This window comes from Tachyglossus aculeatus, chromosome X1 (genome assembly GCF_015852505.1).
Source record: "Tachyglossus aculeatus isolate mTacAcu1 chromosome X1, mTacAcu1.pri, whole genome shotgun sequence".
NCBI lineage: Eukaryota > Metazoa > Chordata > Mammalia > Monotremata > Tachyglossidae > Tachyglossus > Tachyglossus aculeatus.
The window spans coordinates 125,356,287-125,380,903 of NC_052101.1; the positions used below are offsets into that span (position 1 = coordinate 125,356,287).

General features: G+C 45.1%; 1 protein-coding gene across 1 annotated transcript in view; it reads right to left on the reverse strand.

The window, feature by feature from the left end:
* The window catches only part of ADAMTS18 (ADAM metallopeptidase with thrombospondin type 1 motif 18), a 187,193-nt gene that overhangs the window by 32,929 nt on the left and 129,647 nt on the right, over positions 1 to 24,617 (reverse strand). The window contains exon 17 of the mRNA XM_038771822.1: positions 1,788 to 1,929. Within this exon, the coding sequence (XP_038627750.1) occupies positions 1,788 to 1,929 (142 nt within the window). The remainder of the gene's footprint in view (positions 1 to 1,787; positions 1,930 to 24,617) is intronic.

A 24,617-nucleotide genomic window follows, 5' to 3' on the forward strand; every position in this document is an offset into this window, starting at 1 on the left:
TCTGCCTGGCTCTGGGTTTATTTTGGCCAATGGGATGGACGCAGCCTCGGACTTGGAAGCGACAACATTCCCCATCTGGGAATGGCTGACCATCTATCTCTAAGGGAACAGCCACCGTGGGCAGAAATGCAAATTCTGCCTTTCAAACCCCCTCTACCTTGAGGCGCCTGTTTGCTGCAAAATCTAGAGTGATGATGATGATGATGGTATTTGTTAAACACTAACTATGTGCCAAGCACTGTTTGAAGCACTGGGGTAGATACAATGTAATCAGGTTGTCCCACATGGGGCTCACAGTCTTAACCTCCATTTTACAGATGAGGTAACTGAGGCACAGAGAAGTTAAGTGACCTGCCCAATGTCACACAGCTGACAAGCGGCGGAGTCAGGATTAGAACCCATGATCTCTGACATAAAGCCACACTGCTTCTTTATAGTGCTTCCCTGCTCCAGTGTGGGACTCTACATACATATACGGACTTCTAGATATATAAGTACCAGATTCTGCTTCATCTCTGTGGGCCCCAAAAGATTGCCCTTGGCTCCACTGTTGCATTTGTTGGCCACAGTGCCTCCTGTTGTTTTCTTTTCTCCCTCTTGGTGCTGCAATCTTCCGGAGCCTCTGCTCTAGGACAATTGCCTGTTTCTGACTACTGCCTTTGAAGCTGACCTGTCTTCTGCTGCCAACTGCCATTTCTTCTGTCCACCCTGCTGACAGTTTCCCCAGTTCAGCGCTCCATAGAGCTGCGGCCTGGGTAACCTGCTGTCACCCGTTGGTTCCCCTACCAGATCCCGCCAAGCAAAGGGGTGATGGAAGGAGCCCTGCTTGATGCCATGGTCTGGCTACGTCCCAAGGCCTCGTTTACAGTCTGAGATCCTGTCCTTCCTTATGGTGTTGAATATAACAGTTTGACTTGTTCAAAGGAAGATGATTTTCTAAATGTTAGGTTTAAATTAGATTTTCTAAATGAAGGGCTGGAGAGGATGGCAATTTCTCAGTGTCACCACCTTCTGTTCTGGATTCTCCTATGGTGCTCCCAGAACAATACAATGCTCCAGCCTGGTACCAACATTTCACACTTGCCCTTCGGAACGTTTCTTTATACATGTTCTCACAAGGCTTGGCTCTACCCATCCTCCCATCTTGGGCTGTGGTACCTTGCCATTGGCTTTAAGGCACTCAGTCACCTTGCCCCCTCCTATCTTACCTCACTGATTTCCTACTACAAATCAGCATGCTCTCTTTGCTTCTCTAACACCAGTGCTGTACCTTGATCTCATCTATCTCGCTGATGACCCCTCGCCCATGTCCTGCCTCTGTCCTGGAACTCCTTTCCCTTTCATATCTGACAGACGATCACTCTCCCCACCTTCAAAGCCTTATTAAAATCACATCTCCTCCAAGAGGCCTTCCCTGACTAAGTCTTCATTTCTCCTATTCCCTCTCCCTTCTGTGCCACCCTTGAACCTGGATTTGTACACTTTATTCACCCCACCCTCAGCCCCACAGCGCTAATACCCATATCTATCATTTATGCTAATGCCTGTCTCCCCATCTAGACTGTAAACTCATTGTGCGGAGGGAAGATGTCTACCAACTCTGTTATAGCACACTCTCCTGCTGAAGTAGTACACAGTAAGCACTCAATAAATGCAATCGATTGATCAGTTCACTAACGAGGAAGTGGGGATGTAGAAAAAGAGACAGATCAAAACCGGTTTATACTTCCTGCTGAAAAAGGAAAGAAATATTCTCGTGGAGAGGCAGAAAGTGGAAAGGAACTTACCTCCACCACAGGAGACCGAGCAATCTGATGGCACTTGTACCCAGAAGTAGGTGTGCCTTTTGGCGGCTGTTTTCGTCCCGTTCGCCACCTTGGGAAACGTGTACCTCCAGGCGATTCCCGGATTCTTGCCTTGCACCAAGATCTGGACAGTGGAAGACAAACAAAAATGGGCTGAGAAAAATGGTTAAACTGGGGTCTTTGGGGAAAGCTAAAGTCCTTTCTCAAATGAGCCCTGATGGGCTTTTTCTTTTTTAATGGTATTTGTTAAGTGCTTACTATGTATTAAGCACTGGGGTAGATATGAGTTAATCAGGGTGGACACAGTCTCTGTTCCACATAGGGCTCACAGTCTTAATCCTCATTGTATAGATGAGATTCCCCCTGCTAGACTGTAAGCTCATTATGGACAGGGTATACATCTGCTAATTCTGTATCGTACTCTCCCGAGCGCTTAGTACAGTGCCCAACACATAACAAGTGCTCGATGAATACGACTGATTTATGAGGGAACTGAGGACCAGAGAAGTTAAGTGACTTGCCCAAAGTCACCCAAAAGAAAAGTGGTTGAGATGGGATTAAAATCCAGGCGCTTCTGATACCTGGCCCATGCTCTATCCATTGGGCTATGCTGCTTCCTCTCACTTTCCTCTAGAGAAAGCTCACCTTTGTGACGTCAGATGGTGGCACATGGCCTGGGTCTAATGAGGGCAGGGGGCTCCAATAATGATAATGATAATAATAATAATAATAATAGTTAAGCACTTACTATGTGCCAAGCACTGTTATGAGCACTGGAGTAGATACAAGGTAATCAGGTTGTCCCACATGGGGCTTATAGTCAATTTTACAGATGGGGTAACTGAGGCACAGAGAAGTGAATTGACTTGTCCAAAATCACACAGCTGCCAAGTGGCGTGGCCGGGGTTGGAACCCATGACCTCTGACTCCCAAGCTTGGGCTCTTTCCATTAAGCCATACGGAGCCATTTCAGAACCTACTCCAGGTCCATCAGGTGCCAAGTAAAAAGAAAATTCAAAGTCCAGCATGGGATGGGATTTCTCTGAGGGTCAGCTCAGCAGCGAGGCTCAGTGGGTCATGCCTAGGACTAAGTGCATTAGTCCAGAGGCTCTGAGGACATCAACAGCTTCAGAATCCTGAAGTGGCCCTAGTCAGAAGGATTTTCCTACTGGGCTGGACTCCAGACCTCTTGGTAGGATCATTCGTGCAATCAATCATCAGTACTGATTGCATGCTTACTGTGTGTAGCACAGTCAATCGATTGTATTCACTCAGTGCTTACTGTGTGCAGTGCACTGGAAAGTACACTATAACAGATTTGGTAAACATAGACGAGTAGCATGGTGGAGTGGATAGAGCACGAGTCTGGGAGTCAGAAGGTCATGGGTTTGAATCCCAGCTTCGCCACTGTCTGCTGTATGGCCTTGGGTAAGTCACTTCACTTCTCTGGGCATCCATTCATTCATTCATTCATTCAATCATATTTATTGAGTGCTTACTGTGTGCAGAGCACTGTACTAAGCGCTTGGGAAGTACAAGTTGGCAACATATAGAGACGGTCCCTACCCAACAGCGGGCTCACAGTCTAGAAGGGGGAGACAGACAACAAAACAAAACATATTAACAAAATAAAATAAATAGAATAAATATGTACAAGTAAAATAAATGGAGTAATAAATATGTACAAACATATATACATATGTACAGGCATCGATTACCTCATCTGTAAAGGGGATGAAGACTGTGAGCCCTAGCGGGACTGTGTCCAACCTAATTTGCTTGTATCCACCCCGGTGATTAGTACGGTGCCTGGCACATAGAAGGGCTTAACAAATACCATAATTCATATTATTACTATTATTATGTCCCCTGCCCATAATGAGCTTACAGTCTAGAGGACTGTACTAAGAGCTTGGAAAAAGACAACAGAGTTGGTAGACATGTTCCCTGCCCACTGGGGGCTTACAGTCTAAAGGAGAAGGAAGAATAGGAGATGGGTGGGGGGAGGGGGCAGGGCGTCAGGCAGAGGTAGGAGCTGAAAAGAGACAGGTAGTGGCCAAAAACTCCAATTCCCTCCTTGCCCTTTACTGCCCCTGGACCTATTCATTCATCCCTGGGCTGAGCCGGGTACTAGGCCCACACGCCTCTGTCCCTCCATTTGCTTTAGTGGGGAAGAACCCAGGATTCCCCAACTGCATTCACGAGAAACTTGTGAGCGAACTTAATAATAATAATTATGGTACTTGTTAAGTGCTTACTATGTGCCAAGCACTGTTCTAAGTGCTGGGGTAGTTACAAGTTAGTCGGGTTGGACACAATCCTTGTCCCACATAGGGCTCACATTCTTCATCCCCACTTTACAGATGAGGTAACCGAGGCCCAGAGAAGTGAAGTGACTTGCCCAAGTTCACACAGCATACACATGGAGGAGCCAGGATTAGTATCCATGACCTTCTGACTTCCAGGCCCGGGTTCTATCCACTAAGTGATGCTGTTTCCCTTGTGACTCCAATTTTTACCCAGCCTGCCCCATGAGTTCCTGCCACCATATTGCTGGTATGTCTGGATCAGTGGACTTTTTTGGGTGGGTACTTGATCAGAATGGGTGGATGGTCTGCAGGTGTGAGGGGGATACAGGTGCTAAACATAATAATTAATGAGGAAAATATTAATAATAATGATAATTATGATACTTTTAAGCACATACTATGTGCCAAGCACTGTTCTAAATACTAGTGTAGATACAAGGTAATCAGGTTGGACACAGTTCCCATCCCACATGGAGTTCACAGTCTAAGTAGGAGGGAGAACAGGCATTGAATCCCCCATTTGAAAGCTGAGGAAACTGAGGCACAGAGAAGTGAAGTGATTAGCCTGAGGTCACACAGAGCAGACAATTGGCAGAGCAGGGATTACGTACTGCCAGTGCAGGTGACTCTTCACAAGCTGTGGATAGACTGAATGCTGAAAGGCAAAGCATCTCTTCCAATCAGTCAATCAACAGCATTTATTGAGCCCTTGCTGTGTGCAGAGCACTGTACTATCTCAGCACTCCTTCAATTCCCCAAAAAGGCATTGAATCCCCCATTTGAAAGCTGAGGAAACTGAGGCACAGAGAAGTGAAGACTTCCAGGCCCGGGCTCTTTCCACTAGGCAACACCGCTTCTCTTACATTCCCCAAACGCAGAGGTATCATGTCAGAAATTGAAATCTTTTCAAATCAGGAATCCTCCAATTCTACCATCAGTGATCCTTTCCCCCTTTCAGGGTTTGTTTGGCAGAATATTGCTACAATGTCATTCAGGAGGTTTTGGGGCTTGTGTTTAGTTTAAGATAACATTTCAAACATTGTGAATAAATATTATACTTTCTATATTTAGGCTAACCCACTGTTTTCAGTAAATGTTTTAATGTGCTTTTAAGTGAAAACAGAAACTTCAGAATTTTTAGACATAATTGAACTTGAGTTCTAACAGGAGAATTACATTTATAAAATTCTTTCCTTAGTCATTAAAACTGCCTTTCATTTTTCTTTTCAGGAGAGGCTGATTCTCACATAAAATACTTCCAAATAATCTATATGATTTTGGTTTCATTTTTAGTCCTACAACAGGGAGCTGGAGGCCTGGGGGTTTCCAAGAGAGTACTGATAATTGCATCTGGAAGAATAAAAGTATAACATACAACTTCAATTCAAGTAAATGGTTGTGCTTTAAGGCAAATATGATAAAATGGCAGTCAATCAGGAGGCCCCTGATGTTCCTACTGGATTGTAAGTGTCTTGAAGGCAGCCTCTCAACTCTGCTGGACTCTCCCACGTGCCTAGTACAGTGCTCGGCACACAGTAGGAAGTCAGTAGATTCATTCATTCATTCAATCGTATTTATTGAGCGCTTACTGTGTGCAGAGCACTGTACTAAGTGCTTGGGAAGTACAAGTTGGCAACATTTAGAGACGGTCCCTACCCAACAGCAGGCTCACAGTCTAAAAGGGAGGATACAATTGACTAATTGATGGATGTCTAATGTGATTGGGAAGATGACTGAATGGATTCATTAGTTTCAGAATAAGGGATGACAGGTCTTGCTTTTTAAAAAGGAGATTTAAGTGTTCGCAACTGATCACAGGAATTTGGACTTCAATATCCAAATATTGAAGCCGTATGGCCTAGCAGATAGAGCATGGGCCTGGGAGTCAGGGCGTCCTGGATTTTAATCCTGGCTCTGCTACTTGTCTGCTGTGTGACCTTGGGCAAATCACTTCACTTCTCTGGGACTCAGTTACCTCACCTGTAAAATGGGGATTAAGCCCCATGTGGGACATGAACTGCTTCCAACCTGGTTAACTTGTATCTATACATGGGAAGCAGCATGGCATAGTAGATAGAGCATGGGCCTGGGAGTCAGAAGGTTGTGCATTCTAATTCCAGCTCTGCCACTTGTCTGCTGTGTGACCTTGGCGCAAGTCACTTCACTTCTCTGTGCCTCAGTTTCCTCATCTGTAAAACAGAGATTGAGGCTGTGAGCCCCACGTGGGACAGGGATTGTGTCCAACCTGATTTGCTTGTATCCACCCCAGCACATAGTACGATGCGTAGCACACAGTAAGCACTTAACAAATACCATAGTTATTATTATTATTATTATTACAGTACCTGGCACATAGTAAGTGCTTATCAAATACCATTAGAACAATACCAGTCATCCTAGTCAAAAATAAGTGGAAATGTAAACACTCTAATGTGAATGCATCTGTTTATTATTGTATTGCTCTCTCCCAAGTGCTTAGCACAGTGCTCCGCACACAGTAAATGCTCAATAAATGAAATAAATATGATTGAATGAATGAATGATGGACTGGATTGGAAATTCATCGTGGTTACTTACAAGGATTATGGATGAACTTTTTCTGTGGCATATTCTATAGCAGCTCATCTTATGCTGAAATGTAGTGGAAATATTTGAGTTGTTTCATATTCACGGGCAACAAAAAGAATCTTTTTAATGCTATGCGAGTGCATCTGTACAGGTTTGGAAATCCCCCAGCTCCTCATGAAGACAGGCTACAGTGAATGCATCATGATCAGGTTAAACCCCTCTACAGCCACTTGCTGGAGAGAATACTGAATAGTGATGTATTATTTGTGGAATTTTAATGAATACTTAATATTGCTTTTGTTGCAATGCATCTACATTCATAATTCGATAAAGAAAAACCCATTTGTCTTTTATTCTAGAAAAATCAAAACAGTCTCCTTGTCAAGGACTGTTAACGCTTGGATCAAGTCTGCCCAAGGCAGAATGAGGCCCCATGTTTTCCATACACTGTGTTCATCACCTGTGAGAAAATGGCACAAGGGAGCAGAGTACTCATTTCCTGCCTTTCCTGATCATATCTGCCTGGGACTACAACAACAGTCCTTGGGAAAGTCACTTCTACCTCATCTGTAAAATGAGGATTAAGACTGTGAGCCCCACAAGGGACATGGACTATGTCAAACCTGATTACCTTGTATCTACCCCAGGGCTCACTACAGTGCCTGGCACATAGTAAGTGCTTAACAAACAGCATAAAAACAAAAACAAAACCCCACACACTGGTTGTTGAATGGCCACATAAAGCACCTTCATTTTGAACCCAGTGAAAGGGGATTTTTGATTAGTGATTTTTATTGTAATTACCCAGAAATGCTAAGAAAAGCACAATAATGATAACAATAATAAAAGTAATAAATTAGGGCATTTACTAGGAGTAAATTTAGACTGCAGATTGTAAACTCCTTGTGGGTTGGGATCCCAATTACCCCTTTATTGCAATGTACTTTCCCAAGGGCTTAGTACAGTGCTTCGCCCACAGTAAGTGCTCAATAAATATCACTGATTGTTCAATTGCTTCCTATGTGCTAAGTACCAGGGTAGACACAAGCTTAACAAATTGGTCCCAGTCCCTGTCTTCCAAAGAGCCCTCAATCTATCTTATCCCCGGTTTACAGATGAGGAAACCTAGGCTCATAGAAGTTGTGACTTTCTCTAGATCATAAAGCAGGCCAGTAGCAGAGCCGGGATTTGAACCCAGACCTTCTGACTCCCAATCCTATACTCTTTCCAGTAAGACAAGTTGCCTTCCGACATTTTTATTTGAATCTTCAGTTGGGACTCTTGATTAGTCAGAGAGACTGCTCTGTTCTTATCTACTCTAATTGGTTCTTCTTATCCACTATGGATTGAGGATTGCAATTTAGATTGTTTCTTTGCTTCTGAACACAGGTGGGAACACAAGAAGCCTAGTGGAAAGGGCTGGGAGTCAGGATACCTGGGTTCTAGTCCCAGTTCTGCCACTGATCGACCGAATGAACCTGGCATGTCACTAGGCCTCTCAGGGCTTCAGTTTCCTCAACTGTAAAATGGGGCTAAGATACCTGCTCTACTGAACTCTTTGATTGTGAGCCCAGGTTGGGATGTGGACTGTGTGTCTGATTATCTTTCCCCTACTCCAGCATTTAGTACAGTACAGGGTAAGCGCTGCCACAAATGTAATAAATACCACAATGTAATAATAATGATAAGTCTGGTCTTCAACTCTTCACATCCACCTCAAGCAGAGAGAAGTGTATATTTTTGGCTTGTTTCTCCCCCTCGGGGCAATTTATCTTCCCAATCATAAGCAGACTGTCTGTACAGTAAGGTTGTAACAAAATAGTGTAATACTGTTTTTCCCCCAAGTTAGCATTATCAGTTTGATTGGGCCTTTGTGTTCTCCAAGCATCCAGGACAGCCGTATAGTAAGGGGGTGGGGGTGGGCTGAAAACCCTGAAATGTCATCTGCCAGGTAGTTGAGGTTCTGGGGTTAGGGTTCCCTAAGCAAGAGAAGGAGGCAAAACTGCTAGGGTATTAGAATACACCAGGCAAACATCCTAACGTTAGATTGGTGCCAAGTATCTTGGGGGAAAGGGGTTCCCTGCAAATTCAGGCCTCAAATGGGAGTTTCCCCCGCATAAAATCATTTGCCAAAATACTCTACTCCACCCAATTAATTACTTGTGGTTTTCCTTAAGCACTTATTATGTGCCAAACACTCTACTAAACGCTGGGGTTTACTGGGGTAGATACAAGATCATTGGGTCCCACATATTGTTCACAGTCATGGAAGAAGCAGCATGGTGTAGCAGATAGAGCATGGGCCTGGGAGTCAGAAGGTCATGAGTTCGAATCCCCCCTCCGACACTTGTCTGCTATATGACCTTGGGCAAGTCACTTCACTTCTCTGGGCCTCAGTTTCCTCATCTGGGAAATGGGGATTGGGACTGTGAACCCCACATGGGACAGGGATGGTATCCAACCCGATTTGCTTGTATCCACCCCATAGCTTGGTACACTGCCTGGCACATAGTAAGTGCTTAACCCCAATTATTATTATTGTTATGCAGAGGGAGAACAGGAATTGAATCCCCATTTTGCAGATGAGGGAACTGAAGCCCAGAGAACTCAAGTGACTTGCCCAAGGTCACACAGCAGACAAATGGAGGAGTCGGGATGATAACCCAGGTCCTCTGACTCCCAGGCCTGAGCTCTTTCTGTTTAGCCATGCTGCTTCAGCCAGACCTGGTCAGTCCCTGAACCAGTTGACATTACGCTACTGGCCTCCAGTGTCAACGTCTATAGCTGGAAGAGCTTTCGTTGTGGCCCGACTGCCCTCTCGCTTGCACCCTTGCTGGGTTGCCTGAGACCATCTGCTCCCAAATCTTTGTCCATTCCTCCAAACATCTCTGTAAACTATTTCAGTGTCTGACTCTCATGCTAGATGGTGAGCTACTTGAACACAGGGACCATGTCTACTATTGCACTCTTCCATGCACTGAGTATAGTGCTCTATGAATACACTTGATTGACTGATTGACTCATAGTTCTGGCCTGGCCCGGGGCTGAGTTGTCCGCAGAGATATTGGCCTCGTGGCCAACACACGTTTTCTTGGTCAGCTTTTTTTTAGGGGGGGGGTATCTGTTAAGCACGTACCATGTGCCAGGCACTGTACTAAGTGCTTGAGTACATACAAAAGAATCAAGTTGGACACAGCACCTGCCCCACAAGGGGCACACAGTTTTAATCCCCATTTTACAGATGAGGAAACTGAGGCCCAGAAAAGAGAAGTGACTTGCCCAAGGTCACACAACAGACAAGTGGCAGAGCTGAGACTAGAACCCAGGCCCTTCTGACTCCCAGTCCCATGTTCTATCATTTTTATATGTGTATATAAATACATATACATTTATATTTGTTCTTGGTGCTTAAAGAAGATAATAATAATAATAACAGTATTTGTTAAGCACTTACTATGTATCAGACACTGTATTAAGCATTGGAGTGGATACAAGTAAATCAGATTGGACACAGTCCCTATCCCACATGGGGTTTGCAGTCTCAATCCCCATGTTACAGATGAGGTAACTGAGATAGAGAGAAGTAAAGTGACTTGCCCAAGGTCACACAGCAGACAAGTGGAAGAGTCAGGATTAGAACCCACAACCTTCTGACTCCCAGGCCTGTGCTCTATCTACTATGCCATTCTGCTTCTCTAAGATGTCAGTGACCATGAAATTCACCAATGGGTGATTGGAGGCCAGTGTGGCTACAATTTGCCATCACACAGGCTATCCTTTGTTGGGTTGTCTTTATTGTTTGTAGTGCCTAGTGCTGTTTTCTCCTTTGTCTCTTTGCCTTAAGAATAACAATAATAATAATAATGGTATTTGGTTAAGCACTTACTACATGCCAGGCACTGTGCTAAGCCCTGGGATGGTTACAAGCAAATCACTTTGGACTCAGTCCCTGTCTCACATGGGGCTCACAGTATTAATCCCCATTTTGCAGAGGAGGTAACTGAGGCACAGAGAAGTTAAGTGACGTGCCCAAAGTCACACAGCAGGCAAGTGGTAGAGCCGGGATTAGAACCCAGGTCCTTCTAACTCCCAGGCCTGGGCTCTCTCCACTAGGCCATGCTGTTTTGCTGAACTGCTTTCGGTCAAGACACGTTGAGCTCCAAGAGAGCAGATGCCTGTTTTCCTCATGCAGCAATCAAGTGTTCTCCCTATCAGTCAATCCATCAATTCTTCTAGACTGTAAGCTCATTGTGAGCAGGGAACATGTCTACCGACTCTATTATATTGTACTCTCCCAAGTGCTTAGCACAGCACTCTGCACACAGTAAGCGCTCAATAAATACCAGTGATTGATGGAGGGCTCACTGTGGGTGGAGCACTGTACTAAGCTCTTGGGAGAATACAAGAGAGTAGACACGGTCCTGCCCTCAAGGATTTCGCAATCTAGCAGGGAAGACAAACACTAAAATAAATTACAGGTAGGGAGAAGCAGTAGAGTTTAAAGATATGTACGGGGGACTTAAGTACTAATCAGTCAACCAGTGCATAAATAGTATTTATTGAGCACTTACTTGGTGTAAAACTCCATACTAAATGCTTGGGAGTGTACAATAGAGTACGGAGACATGATTTCTCCCCTCGGGGAGCTAATTTTAAGTCTCTTCTGCCAAAGACTGCTCAGTCTGGCTTCCACAGTACATTTTCCAGAAAGGTCTTTTTCGCCCACCCCTTTGTTGCCTGGAGGAAGAGTCCTTGACCCAGCCCCAGTGACAGTAACTCTTATTCCTCCAGAAGAGCAGTGAAAGAATCCAGGACTCTCCAGGTGGTCGTTTGGGTAGTTAGCGCTTGATACATTCCATAACTATGTCCTAAGGGCTGGGGCAGATACAACCATAACAGACCAGAGAGAGTCCCTACCTCCTGTGGGGCTCACAATCTAGGTGGGGGTAGATGAGATAAAATCACCAATAACAATTCCTTCCCACAGCTGGCCTAATGCCTGGGGGTATCATGTCAGATCCTGGAAGAACTTGTTGGAGAAGCATTTGCCCTGGAAGGGCATTTTGTTTTTTAATCTACTGGCTTTTAACTGACTAAGAAATTGGCTAAACACAGTCGATCAATTGATCAGATTGGACACAGTACCGGTCTCAGGTAGGGCTCACAGTCCTAATCCCCATTTACCAGATGAGTTAATTGAGACACAGAGAAATGAAGTGACTTGCCCAAAGTCACATAGCAGACAAGCGGTGGAGCCAGAATTAGAAGCCAGGTCCCTTGACTCCCTGCCCTATGCTCTATTCACTAATAATAATAATTATGGTTTTTGTTAAGTGCTTACTATGTGCCAAGCACTGTACTAAGTGCTGGGGTGGATACAAGCAAATCAGGTTGGACATAGTCCCTTGTCCCACGTTGGGCTCACAGCCTCAATCCCCATTTTACGGATGAGGTAACTGAGGCCCAGAGAAGTGAAGTGACTTGCCTAAGGTCACACAGCAGACAAGTGGCAGAGCCGGGATTAGAACCCATGACCTTCTGACTCACAGGCCGGTGCTCTGTCCATTATGCTATGCCTGCTCCTTCTCTAGGGATGAGTTCACTGCTTTCCCTCCAAGTCTGTGAGCCCCCTGTGGGAAAGGGACAGTGACTGATCTGATTATCTTGGATCTAGTGAAGCAGCATGGCTTAGCAGAAAGAACCCAAGCCTGGGAGTCAGAGGACCGGGGTTCTAATTCCGGGTCTGCCACTCATCTGCTGTGTGACCTTGGGTAAGCCAATTCATTTCTCTGCACCTCAATTTGTAAAGTGGAGATCAATTCCTATTCCTTCCCACCCACACTGTAAGGGACAGCGGGGACAGGGACTATGTCCAACCTGATAACCTTGTGCTTGTCACATACTAATGCTTAACAATTACTATCTTCATTATTAATTGTTATTACTACTCCAAGGCTTGCACATATTGGTAAAACGTTTTCATCAATCAGTCAATCCATCATGTTTATCTAGTGCCTATCGGGTGCAAAGCACTGTATTGAATGCTGGGGAGAGTAGAGCAGAACACATGTTCCCTACCCGCAGGGAGCTTACATTCTTAGGAGGGAGTAAGACAGACACAGATGACTTATAATGAGAGGAAAGAGGAGGGAGAATAAGGCTACAACTGGTCATAGCAAAAGTAGGTTGGAGAAATAAATATGTGAATGAAGTAGTAGATATAGTTTGATGTGTATAGCTATCAATATATTAACATATACGCAAGTGCTAGAATGTTTCCTTTCTAACCCCCATCTACACCCACTCCCTTGGAGAACTCATTCACTCCCATGGCTTCAACTTTCATCTCTCTGAGGATGATTTCCAAATCTACATCTCCAGTTCTGATCTCTCTCCTTCTCTGTCATCTCATATTTCCTCCTGCCTTCAGGGCATCTCTGCTTGGATGTCCTGCCGACACCTCAAACTTAACGTGTTCAAAACAGAACTTCTTATCTTCCTGCCCAAACCCAGTCCTCCCTCTGTCTTTTCCATCACCGTAGACAGCACTACTAGCCTCCCTGTCTCACAGGCCCGTTATCCTCAACTCATTACTCCCACTCAACCCAATCTATAACCAAATTCTGTCGGTCAACCTTCACAGCATCGCTAAACTCTACTTTGCTCCTCTAATGCCAACCTAGTCACTGTATTTTGATCTCATCCATCAGGTCTCTGGCCTGGAACTCCCTCTCCCTTCATATTCATTCATTCAATAGTATTTATTGAGCGCTTACTGTGTGCTGAGCACTGTACTAAGTACATATCTGAAAGATGATAACTCTTTCCACTTTCAAAGCCTTATTAAAAGCACATCTCTTCCAAGAGGCCTTCCCCGACTAAACGTTCATTTCCTCTTATCCCACTCCCTGGATCGCCCTCAGCCCCACAACACTTTAGTCCATATTTGTAATTTACTTATTTATATTAATGTCTGTCTCGCCCTCTAGGCTGTAGGCTCATTGTGGGTAAGGAACATGTCTACCAACTCTGTTATACCATATTCTTCCAAGTGCTTAATACAGTGCTCTACCACAGTAAGTGCTCAATCATCATCATCAATTGTATTTATTGAGCGCTTACTATGTGCAGAGCACTGTACTAAGCGCTTGGGAAGTACAAATTGGCAACATATAGAGACAGTCCCTACCCAACAGTGGGCTCACAGTCTAAAATAAATAAATACAATTGATCAATTGACTGGATTAAAAGAACAAAATCCCAACCTAAGGCTGTGGCATTCATTACAGCGCTTTGATGTTTTTCATGATGTAATGGGAATAGGCAACAGGTAGGGAAGAATAAATTCAATTTAAAGATGAGAAGCAACAGTTGAGTCTGCTTAAAAAGATGAAAGAAACCATAATACGGAGAGGAAAACCAATCCTTTTTGCCTCACCAGGATATTCAGGTGTTCATTTCAGCAAAAAGTAGTCTGAAAATGATCCAAAGGATGGTTTACAAGTTAGGACAAGATATTCCCCACAGGAATATGCCACTCGAATGATTAACTTACCACAATGTAACAGACCGTCCAAAAGGTAAGTGCCTCTCTGGGTTGTTACCATCTCCAGTCAAAAAATCGCCTTTCCAATTAATTATCCCCTGACTCACTTATTTCCCCACCTTCTAGTCCCCCTGCTCCTACTGTCGACACCTTCATGCCACCTAAGCATTTAAGTAAGCAGTGTGGCCTCGTGGAAAGAGCAAAGGCCCGGGTATCAGAGGACCTGGGTTTTAATGCCAGATCCGCCACTTGTCTGCTGGATGACCTTGGACGAGTCACTTCACTTCCCTGGACCTCAGTTTCTTCATCTGCAAAATAGATATATAATACCTGCTCTCCTTCCTACTTAGACTGTGAACCCCATGTGGATAAGGGACTGGGTCCCATCTGATTATTTTGTATCTACCCCAATGCTTAGTACAGTGGTTGGCACATAGTAAATGCTTGACAAATACCATAATGATGATGATGATGAGGATAATGACATGCCAAGCATTGTATAAGTGCTGGGGTAGGTACAAGGTAATCAGGTTGGACACCATCCCTGCCCTCATGGGGCTCACAGTCTGAGCAGAAGGGTGAATAAGAATTTAATTCTGCCCTCCCTACTTTTGATCATCTCTGTCATCATCATCATCATCATCAATCGTATTTACTGAGCGCTTACTATGTGCAGAGCACTGTACTAAGCGCTTGGGAAGTACAAATTGGCAACATATAGAGACAGTCCCTACCCAACAGTGGGCTCACAGTCTAAAAGGGCTGCCTTCTCCACTAGACCATACCTCATTATGGGCAGGGAACACGTCCACTACCTCTGTTGTAGTGTACTCCCCCATGTGCTCAATACAGTGTTCTGCACACAGTAAGCAGTCAATAAGTACCATTGATTGATTGATTGATCATCAGGGAAGACTCCTTGCCAGGGAAGACTCCACATGCCAGCTGGTCTTTATCCCAGGTCTCAGGTACAGCGGCCATTCGTCGGATTTTTAGCAGGCCTATCCTCCGTTCACTACGGATTTGCCACTGGTCTCCTCATATCCAATATTTTTACTTTTGGTTCCCAGCCTCCTTCCTGCTGGCTCCTGTCATGGAGCTCTGTGCCCCCAAAATAGCAGCCATGTTCCAAGGGACCGGGGAGAGCCATGCTGATTCTGGACCAAGTGGGGAGGACAAGTTACCCCTGAGCTGGGCTTTAGGCCTGGGTGGATCGGGACCAAATCGAGTGGACTTCAGCAAATCAGTAGCCATATCACATCATCAAGGTAAGGTGTGCACCAGTGTTCTGCAGATGACAGCACCCGTGTCTCTGGGGGTGGGGGAGAGATCTCGTTTTTAAGAGTGCGCACGATTTTCCAAAGTATGAGAAGCAGCAGTTTTTGAGAAGCAGCATGGCCTAGTGGATAGAGCATGGGCCTGGGAATCAGAAGGTTGTGCGTTCTAATCCCGGCTCTGCCACTTGTCTGTTGTGTGACCTTGGGCAAGTCACTTCACTTCTCTGGGTCTCAGTTCCCTCATCTATAAATGAAGATTAAGACTGCTAGCCCCATGTGGGACAGGGACTGGGTTCAACCTGATTAGCTTGTATCTATTCCAGTGCTTAGTACAGTGCCTGGCACATAGTAAGCATTTAACAAATACCTTAAAAACACACACACACACAAAACTGCTTACAGGGATAGTTTTCAACACTTGGAAAAATCTAAATCTGTTACATTGGAAGTGATGGTTAATAAAACAAACTCCTAGTGGAATGCTTTCATTACATGTCCCTGAAGAACTCCAAACTCTGCCCGGCATGGCCTTTTTGATTCTTCCCAGTTTGGAAAATGCCTATCTGATCCTCTGCTTACAACACACAACAATAAAACATCACAGAAAGTGGAGATGGAAGGCTTTTTTGAAGGCGATGGGGAACAAAGACATCCCCGCTTTCACAGACACTAACGGGATTTGATTTTGAAAATGGTTAAGGAAGGGGCTCTACTATCTAGCAATCAATCAGTTCATCAATAGTCTTTACTGAGGGTTTTACTGTATGCCCAGCACCAGACTCGGAGCTTAGGTCAGTAGACACGATCCCTGCCCACCAGGAACAGACAATCTAGTGGGGAAAACGGACGATAAAATAATAATAATAATAATAGTGGTATTCCTTAAGGGCTTACTGTGTGCCAGGCACTGCACTAAGCACTGGGTTGGATACAAGCAAATCGGGTTGGACACAGTCCCTGTCCCACATGGCGCTCACAGTCTTAATCCCCATTTTCCAGATGAGGTCACTGAGGCACAGACAAGTGACATGACTTGCCCAAGGTCACATAGCAGGATTAGAACCCAGGTCCTTTTGATTCCCAGGCCCGGGCTCTATCCATTAGGCCATACTGCTTCTCTATAGATTGCAATAAAACAGAATGCAAGCAATTGGGTGTGTCTTACTTGTGCTGTACTCACTGGAGAGCTTAGAACAGTGCTCTGCACTCGATTGGAGTTTAATGCATACCCCCACTGGATGGATTGCAAGAGGCTCCCAGAGTCACTTCACTATAATTTAATGCCTCACGAATGTCAGCGACACCCAGACCTTACATGCTGGGTCACGAGCTTCTACACCTATTTAAGATGATTACATTTTCCAGGGCCCTTGACCCAAACAGTCAGTGGCCATTGCAAACCTTTTAAATTCCCATTCTCTCCAAGAAACACAAATTCCACAGGGTGCAAGCGGAGCCCGGCGTAAGACTTGTAAAATACAGCTGCGCCGAGTAAGCCTATGCTAAATGCCCGAATAGATAGCCAACTTATTAAATGGACAAGTTTGGAAAGACCTCCAATAACTCAGTCTACTTAACTGGACACATTCCAGAGAATTTTCAGCCAAGTAACATTTGCTCCCAAATTTACTGCTGGCAAACGGCCACCTTAAATGTTTCCAGATCTGCAGTGGAACTGTTTAATGTCTCCCTTTAACACACCCAGCACCTGACTTCAGACACAACACTCGGCAGCTCTGGCTATAAAATTTACAGCTCCTTAAGTTTGAAAACCACAGACAGTGGTGGAGGCGGTGGGGTTGGGCCCCCCGAGGTTTGTTTGGAAGCTGGCTCTTGGGGCATGAAAAAAGCTAGAACAATGGCTAGATTGAACTCTCAAGGGTTGATTCTCTTGCTGCTAATTTTGATTTCCCAGTTCAAATGATAGATTTCCTCCACCAGCTGTGGTTCCACTCTCTGGTCTCAGGTCTTCCGTTATAAGCTGTCTTCGATTTCCCATGAAATGGCACCACGCGTGTGTCGGGTGATCATTTGAAAGAGGGATCTGTGCTTCTTTGGAAAACTGACTGTGTCTGTGGCATTTCCCTGGGAGGGACAGAGATTCTGCAGGCGGAACTGCAGTTCAGGCTGGGTCACTGCCGCCAGCATCGCCAACAACCAGGCTGAACTGGTCTCTTGGGATTGGGGAAGCGGGGATAGTCGGAAGGGATTCGAGCAGTAGTGTGTTCTCCTCCCTCTCCTCCTCCTCCTCATAACCAGGCCAGCCCCTTTGACACTGGGGAAGGGTCTGGCCAAGTGCAGGATGGGACTGAAGCTTGGAATCATCAGGCTCGTAATGATAATAATGACAACAGTCCCTGGCCCACATGGGGCTTTAGGAAATCTAGGAGCGAGGGTGGGCATGGATAGTCTCCCCATATTTCAGAGGGATAAACAGGCTCAGTGACTTGTCCCGGTTCACAAAGCAGGCAAGAGGCAGAGTCAGAATTAGAACCTGGATCCCCACCACAATAATAATAACAATAATGATGATGATATATGTTAAGTGCCTACTATATGTCGAGCACTGTCCTAAGTGCTAGGGGAGATACAAGCTAATCAGGTTGGACACACTCCATGTTGCACATGGGGCTCACAGCATTTAATCCCCCTTTTACAGATGAAGGAACTGAGGCACAGAGAAGTTAAGTGACTTGCCCAAGGTCAAACAGCCGACAAGTGGCGGGGCAACCCATTGGCCCCCTTGGGCACTCACGTCAAATTCAGTTTATTCTAGTTATCCCATTGATTTATTAATTTTTGCTTACTTTTGTGGTTATCAATTTTGGCTCTCTTTTTATGCTTACTTCTAGTGAATGAGTACCAAGTTCCTCAAATAATAATAATAATATTAATAATAATTGTGGAAGTTATTAAGTACTTCCTACATGCCCAAGTACTGTACTAAGTACTGGGGTAGATGCAAGATGATCAATTCCCACGTGGGGCTCACAGCCAAAGTAGGAGGGAGAACAGATATTCAATCCCCATTTTGCAGATGAGGAAACTGAGGACCAGAGAAGTTAAATGACTTGCCCAAGGTCACATAGCAGATAAATTGCGAACTGGGATTAGAACCTAGGTCAGAGATAGTGGCTCTTCTACTTTTACTGCACGCTCCCAAGCACCAAGGTCAATGATTGGCCCAAAGTAGGCTCCCAGTTCAGTGCTCTGCATAGAGGGGGACACCCAGCACAGTGCTCTGCATACAACAGGAGTCTTACAGTGCTCTCTGTACCCAGTAGGAGCTCAAGAAATACATATTATGACAACAACAGGTTAAAATTTAGTGTCAGAACAGCAAGCCACATTCTCATGCCATCCTAGGTCACTCTGTTTGTCAGACAGTGATCAAGTTATTTCAAAATGAATAACGCATGAAAAATTTCCTAACCCTTCCTTCTAGCCAAGAGCCAGCTTGGGTAGAAAGTTTTCTTGCTCCGTTATAATTTACTGTGGATATGGCAGGATCCGTCTCATCTTCAGTTGCAGCTAATTCTTAACCAAAACATACATCAAATTTGAGATCCCAGATTCTGCTCTCTGTCAGGCCTGATTCCTAAGGGGATGAAAATAGGACATTAAACCTGAATGTGCTGCTTTATCTAAATCTTTTGCTAACTTCTTTGAAAAAAGGGGGGGGGGGGGGGAATGTGATGATTTATTTAAGTTGAAAGCCAATGACCTTAAATTACCTATGCCTCAATCTTGAGAAAATTGAAAAACATCTTGAGCTCTCAACGACATTTTTTTTAATGGTGCTTGTTAAGCATTTGCTATCTGCCAGGCACTGTACTAAGCACTGGGGAAGGATCAAGCTAATTAGGTTGGACACAGTCCATGTCCCACATGGGGTTCACAGTTTTAATCCCCATTTTACAGATGCGGTAACTGAGTCACAGAGAAGTGAAGTGACTTGCCCAAGGTCATATGGCAGACAACTGGTGGAGCTCGGATTAGAACCCGGGTCCTCTCCCACTTGGCTCTGCTCAAGAGCTCTGTTGTGGTCCACAGGAATGCATGGTTTTTTAAATGGTATTTGTTAAGCACTTACAATGTGCCTGGCACTGTTCTATGCGATGGGGTGATGCAAGGTAATCAGGTTGGACACAATCCATGTCCCACTTGGGGCTCACATTCTTCATCCCCATTTTACCGATGAGGTGACTGAGGCACAGAGAAGTTAAGTGACTTGCCCAAAATCACATGGCAAACAAGTGGCAGAGTCAGGATTCAAACCCAGGTCCTTCTGACTCCCAGGCCTGTGCTCTATCCACTAGGTCATGCGATTACTCTCCCCCACATCAAAGCCTTATTGAAGGCACATCTCCTCCAAGAGGCCTTCCCAGACTAAGCCCCCCACTACTTTCCTCTTCTCCCACTCCCTTCTGCATGACCCTGACTTGCTCCTTTTTTTTCCCCCCGCTCTCCCGCTTCTAGACTGTAAGCTTGTTGTGGGAAGGGAATCTATCTGTTTATTGTTGCATTGTCCTTTCCCAAGCGCTTAGTACAGTGCTCTGCACACAGTAAGTGCTCAATAAATACGATTGGATAAATGAGTGAATTCCTGTTAGCAATTAACCAGCACACTGCTCCCACCTCCAAATTAGCCAGACTCCGGTCAGCGTGGGGAATCGGTTCACTGAGATGTGGGCGGGGAATGTGTCTTATGTGCGTCTGTTGGACCCTACCAAGTGCTTAGTGCAGTGCATCACATCCAGTGGGTGCTCAATAAATAGCATTACTGCGTCTTCTCTTTTTAGGGTGTAAGATCTTGAAGACAGTACAATGCTCTGCACTTAGTAAATGCTCAGTACAGTGCACTCAGTTGGCACCTAAATAAATACCACTACTACTACAATCAATCAATGGTATTTACTGAGTGATGGCTATAGGTAGAACACTGCACTAGGTACTTGGGACAGTACAAAACTCCTGGTGTGTGGGGAATGGGTCTACCGACTCTGTTGTGTTGTACTCTCCCACGTGCTTAATACAGTGTTCTGCATACAGTAAGTGCTCAATCAGTCAATTGTATTTATTGAGCGCTTACTGGGTGCAGAGCACTGTACTAAGTGCTTGGGAAAGTGCAATATAACAGAGTCAGTAGACAGGTTCCCTGTTCACCATGAGCTTAAGGTCTAATGGGGGAGACAGACATTGATATAAATCAATAAATTATGGATATGTACCTAGGACTGTGGGACAGAGGGAGGGTTGGATAACAGTGAATAAATACTTATGATTGATTTGATTCTCACCTTGGCCTGTGGCCTTTTCCTTGATTCCAAGAAGCCCTTTAGCTAAGGGTCTTATCAGGTTTCCAATTTGCAATCTTGTCTGGTTAGCCCCTAAGCTCCAATGAACATTTTTTGTCAAGCCTTTCCTGTCTTCAGGTGAATGCTATCGGAAATCAATGGCTACCCTCTTGCCCTGCAATCTTGCCACAATTTTTGGTTATTTTTCACTTTCTGACATTTGATTTCCCTTCCCCTAACCATTAGATTAGATTGTAAACTCTTTGAAAGCAGGCACCAGGACCTTTTCTACTATTTTAGTTTCCCATGTACCCAGTTCAGTGCTCTCTGTACAGTGCTCTACACACAGAAGGCACTAAGGACAGTGCTCCACACTGTGGTTATTAAGTGCTTAATAATAAACGACACAACTACCTATGTGCTAAGCACTGGGGTAGGTTCACGATAATTAGATCGGACGATCCAAGTCTCCCATGGGAATCACAACCTAAGAGGGAAGGAGAGTGGGGATCTTATCCCTATTTTACAGATGAGGAAACCGAAGCCCAGAGAGATGAAGGAACTTGCTCAAGGTCACATAGCCGGCCAATGGAAGTGCTGGGATTAGAGCAACTTGGCCTAGTGGATAGAGCACAGACCCGGGAATCAGAAGGACTTGGGTTCTAATCCAGGCTCTGCCATTTGTCTGCTGTGTGACCTTGGACAAGTCACTTAACTTCTCTGGGCCTCAGTTACCTCATCTGTAAAATGGGGATGAATACCGTGAGTCCCATATGGGACATGGACTGTGTCCAATCTAATTACCTTGTATTGACCCCAGTGTTTTGAACAGTGTCCGGCACATAGTAAGCGCTTAACAAGTACCATTAACCCCCACCCGACCCCATCCAAAACCTCAGGTTCCCTGGCTCCAGGACCCCTGCTCTTTCCACCAGGTCATGTTTCCCCAGAGCAATAAATTGAGAGCAGGGTGAAATTTTTCAGGAAAAGTAAAGTGAAAAACCTAAAATATTGTCTGTAAACAATCCAAAGACCTTGTACTTATTCTGTCCAGTTGCCATCTGTTCCTTGCAAAGTATCCCAGCCCAGTGACAAAAGCACTTAGTACAGTGCTCTGCACATAGTAAGCGCTCAATAAATACGATTGATGATGATGGCCCCAGAAATGTGCTCATCCTAGGAGGAGGAACAGTATGGCCTAGTAGAAAGAGCCCAGGCCTGGGAGTCAGAGGACCTGAGTTCTACTCCCAGGTCCGGCACGTGCCTGCTGTGTGACCTTGGGCAAATCACTTAACTTCCCTATGCCTCATTTACCTTGTCTGTAAAATGGGGATTCAATACCTTTTCTCCTTCCTACTTAGACTGTGAGCCCTGTGTGAGCCAGGGACTGTTTCTGACCTGATTATTGTGTCTTCACCAGCGCTTAGAATAGTGCTTGACACATAGAAAGCGCTTAACAAATCCCACAATTATTATTAAGGGTGGTGGTTATGTTCACCCATAAACACTTATTTTTTTTTAAATCACTGAAGAAGAATGACTCCCTACTGAGAGCTCACCTCCTCCAGGAGGCCTTCCCAGACTGAGCCCCTTCCTTCCTCTCCCCCTCGTCCCCCTCTCCATCCCCCCATCTTACCTCCTTCCCTTCCCCACAGCACCTGTATATATGCATATATGTTTGTACATATTTATTACTCTATTTATTTATTTATTTATTTTACTTGTACACATCTATTCTATTTTATTTTGTTAGTATGTTTGGTTTTGTTCTCTGTCTCCCCCTTTTAGACTGTGAGCCCACTGTTGGGTAGGGACTGTCTCCATATGTTGCCAACTTGTACTTCCCAAGAGCTTAGTACAGTGCTCTGCACACAGTAAGCACTCAATAAATACGATTGATGATGATGATGATGAATGACAAGAGGAGCTGGTCAGTTCAGTTAGAGTAAAAAGCAAAGGTCTTCCATGGAATTCTAGCCATCGATCTGCTATGCAATCAGCGGTTCCTTTGCTGAAAAAATGTGGAGGTGCATAAGCTATGTATGTTTCTAAGCCAGGCCATAATGCTATAAATGCTTTTAGAATCATTAAAAGTTTTAGAATCAAAATACAAAGGGATAGCACTTTGCTCAGAGGAGTTCTCAATACAGTCCTCTGCATACAGTAGACATCCAGTACAGAGCTCCACCCTTGGTAAACCCCCAGTATATTACTCTGTACCCAGTAGACACTCAGGACAATGCTCTGCACATATAGATGCTCAATAAATATGTATGAATGATTCCAACAAAATCAAGAGGCGTGCCCTAGAGGATAGAGCATGGGCCTGAGAGTCAGGAGGACATGAGCTCTAATCCTGGCTCCGCCACTTGTCTGCTGTGTGACCTTGGGCAAGGCACTTAATATCTCTGTGCCTCAGTTACCTCATCTTTAAAATGGGGATTGAGACTGTGAGTCCCATGTGGGACAGGGACTGTTATCTAGCCAGATTTGCTTATATCCACCCCAGCGCTCAGTACAGTGCCTGGCACATAGTAAGCACTTAACAAATGCCGTAAATTATTATTATTATCACTACTTTAGAACAGTGTTTGACACATTGTAAGTGCTTAACAAATACCATCATTGTTATTATTTGTACCCCTTGTCTTGCTTTGAGCAGATGGCTCACCTATTTTCTCTATTTTACTCCGGATACAGGACTGGACTTTGCTCCACTTAAACCCCCTGGGCTGCCAAACCTTAGCATTTGGACACAGACGCCACATAACCCACAGATGAAGCTCTGCTTTCAACTGTCTGTCCAAGAGCTAAGCCGTTGGGAAGTTACATTGCGTTCAGATGTTATCTCAAATGGATGGCAAGGTTTACGTGGCTGGATTTTTTTTCCTCCTTTAACTGAAGACTTTCCCTGGGCTGGAGCGAATCCCCAAATCTGTTAATGGCAGCAACCTGTTAAGGGAATGGGATTTGCCATTTCACAGCCTCCAAACCTCTGCCTCTTTAGAAAACGAGCTGGATGGAAAGGTGCAAATGCCGCTCCACATGGGAAACCTCACGGGACCCAGAAAAGATACCGGATCGCAGTTGGGGCTGGTAAAAGAGCAGAATGGAAGGCAGCAAGCCTAGGTTTGTTGGGAATGGGCCCTGCTCCCGCTCTGGACCCATTGAGAATCGAGAAAAATAGCCAGCTGACGTGGACGGTGAAGGCCGCAGTGGCTACTGAGACCACTGCCTGGCAGGTCCTGGTACACCGGCCTGGGATTGGCTCTGGGATGTGCTCAATTTTACCTGTGCTGCATGCTGCACCCCTGCCCATCCGCTCGCTCATCGCAGCCCCTGCCCCAGCGGGCACACCATTGGTGGGGACCAGATGGTGTGAGGCCCTACTGAGAGCTCACCTCCTCCAGGAGGCCTTCCCAGACTGAGCCCCCTCCTTCCTTTCCCCCTCCTCCCCCTCTCCATCCCCCCGCCTTACCTCCTTCCCTTCCCCACAGCACCTGTATATATGTTTGTACGTATTTATTACTCTATTTATTTTACTTGTACATATTCTATTTATTTTATTTTGTTAATATGTTTTGTTTTGTTCTCTGTCTCCCCCTTCTAGACTGTGAGCCCACTGTTGGGTAGGGACCGTCTCTATATATTATCAACCTGTACTTCCCAAGTGCTTAGTGCAGTGCTCTGCACACAGTAAGCGCTCAATAAATATGATTGAATGAATGAATGAGTGACACTATGCAAGCCACTAGCATGGTCTCAATCTCGTCTAGCTCGCAGCCGACCTCTTGCCCACGTCCTGCCTCTGGCCT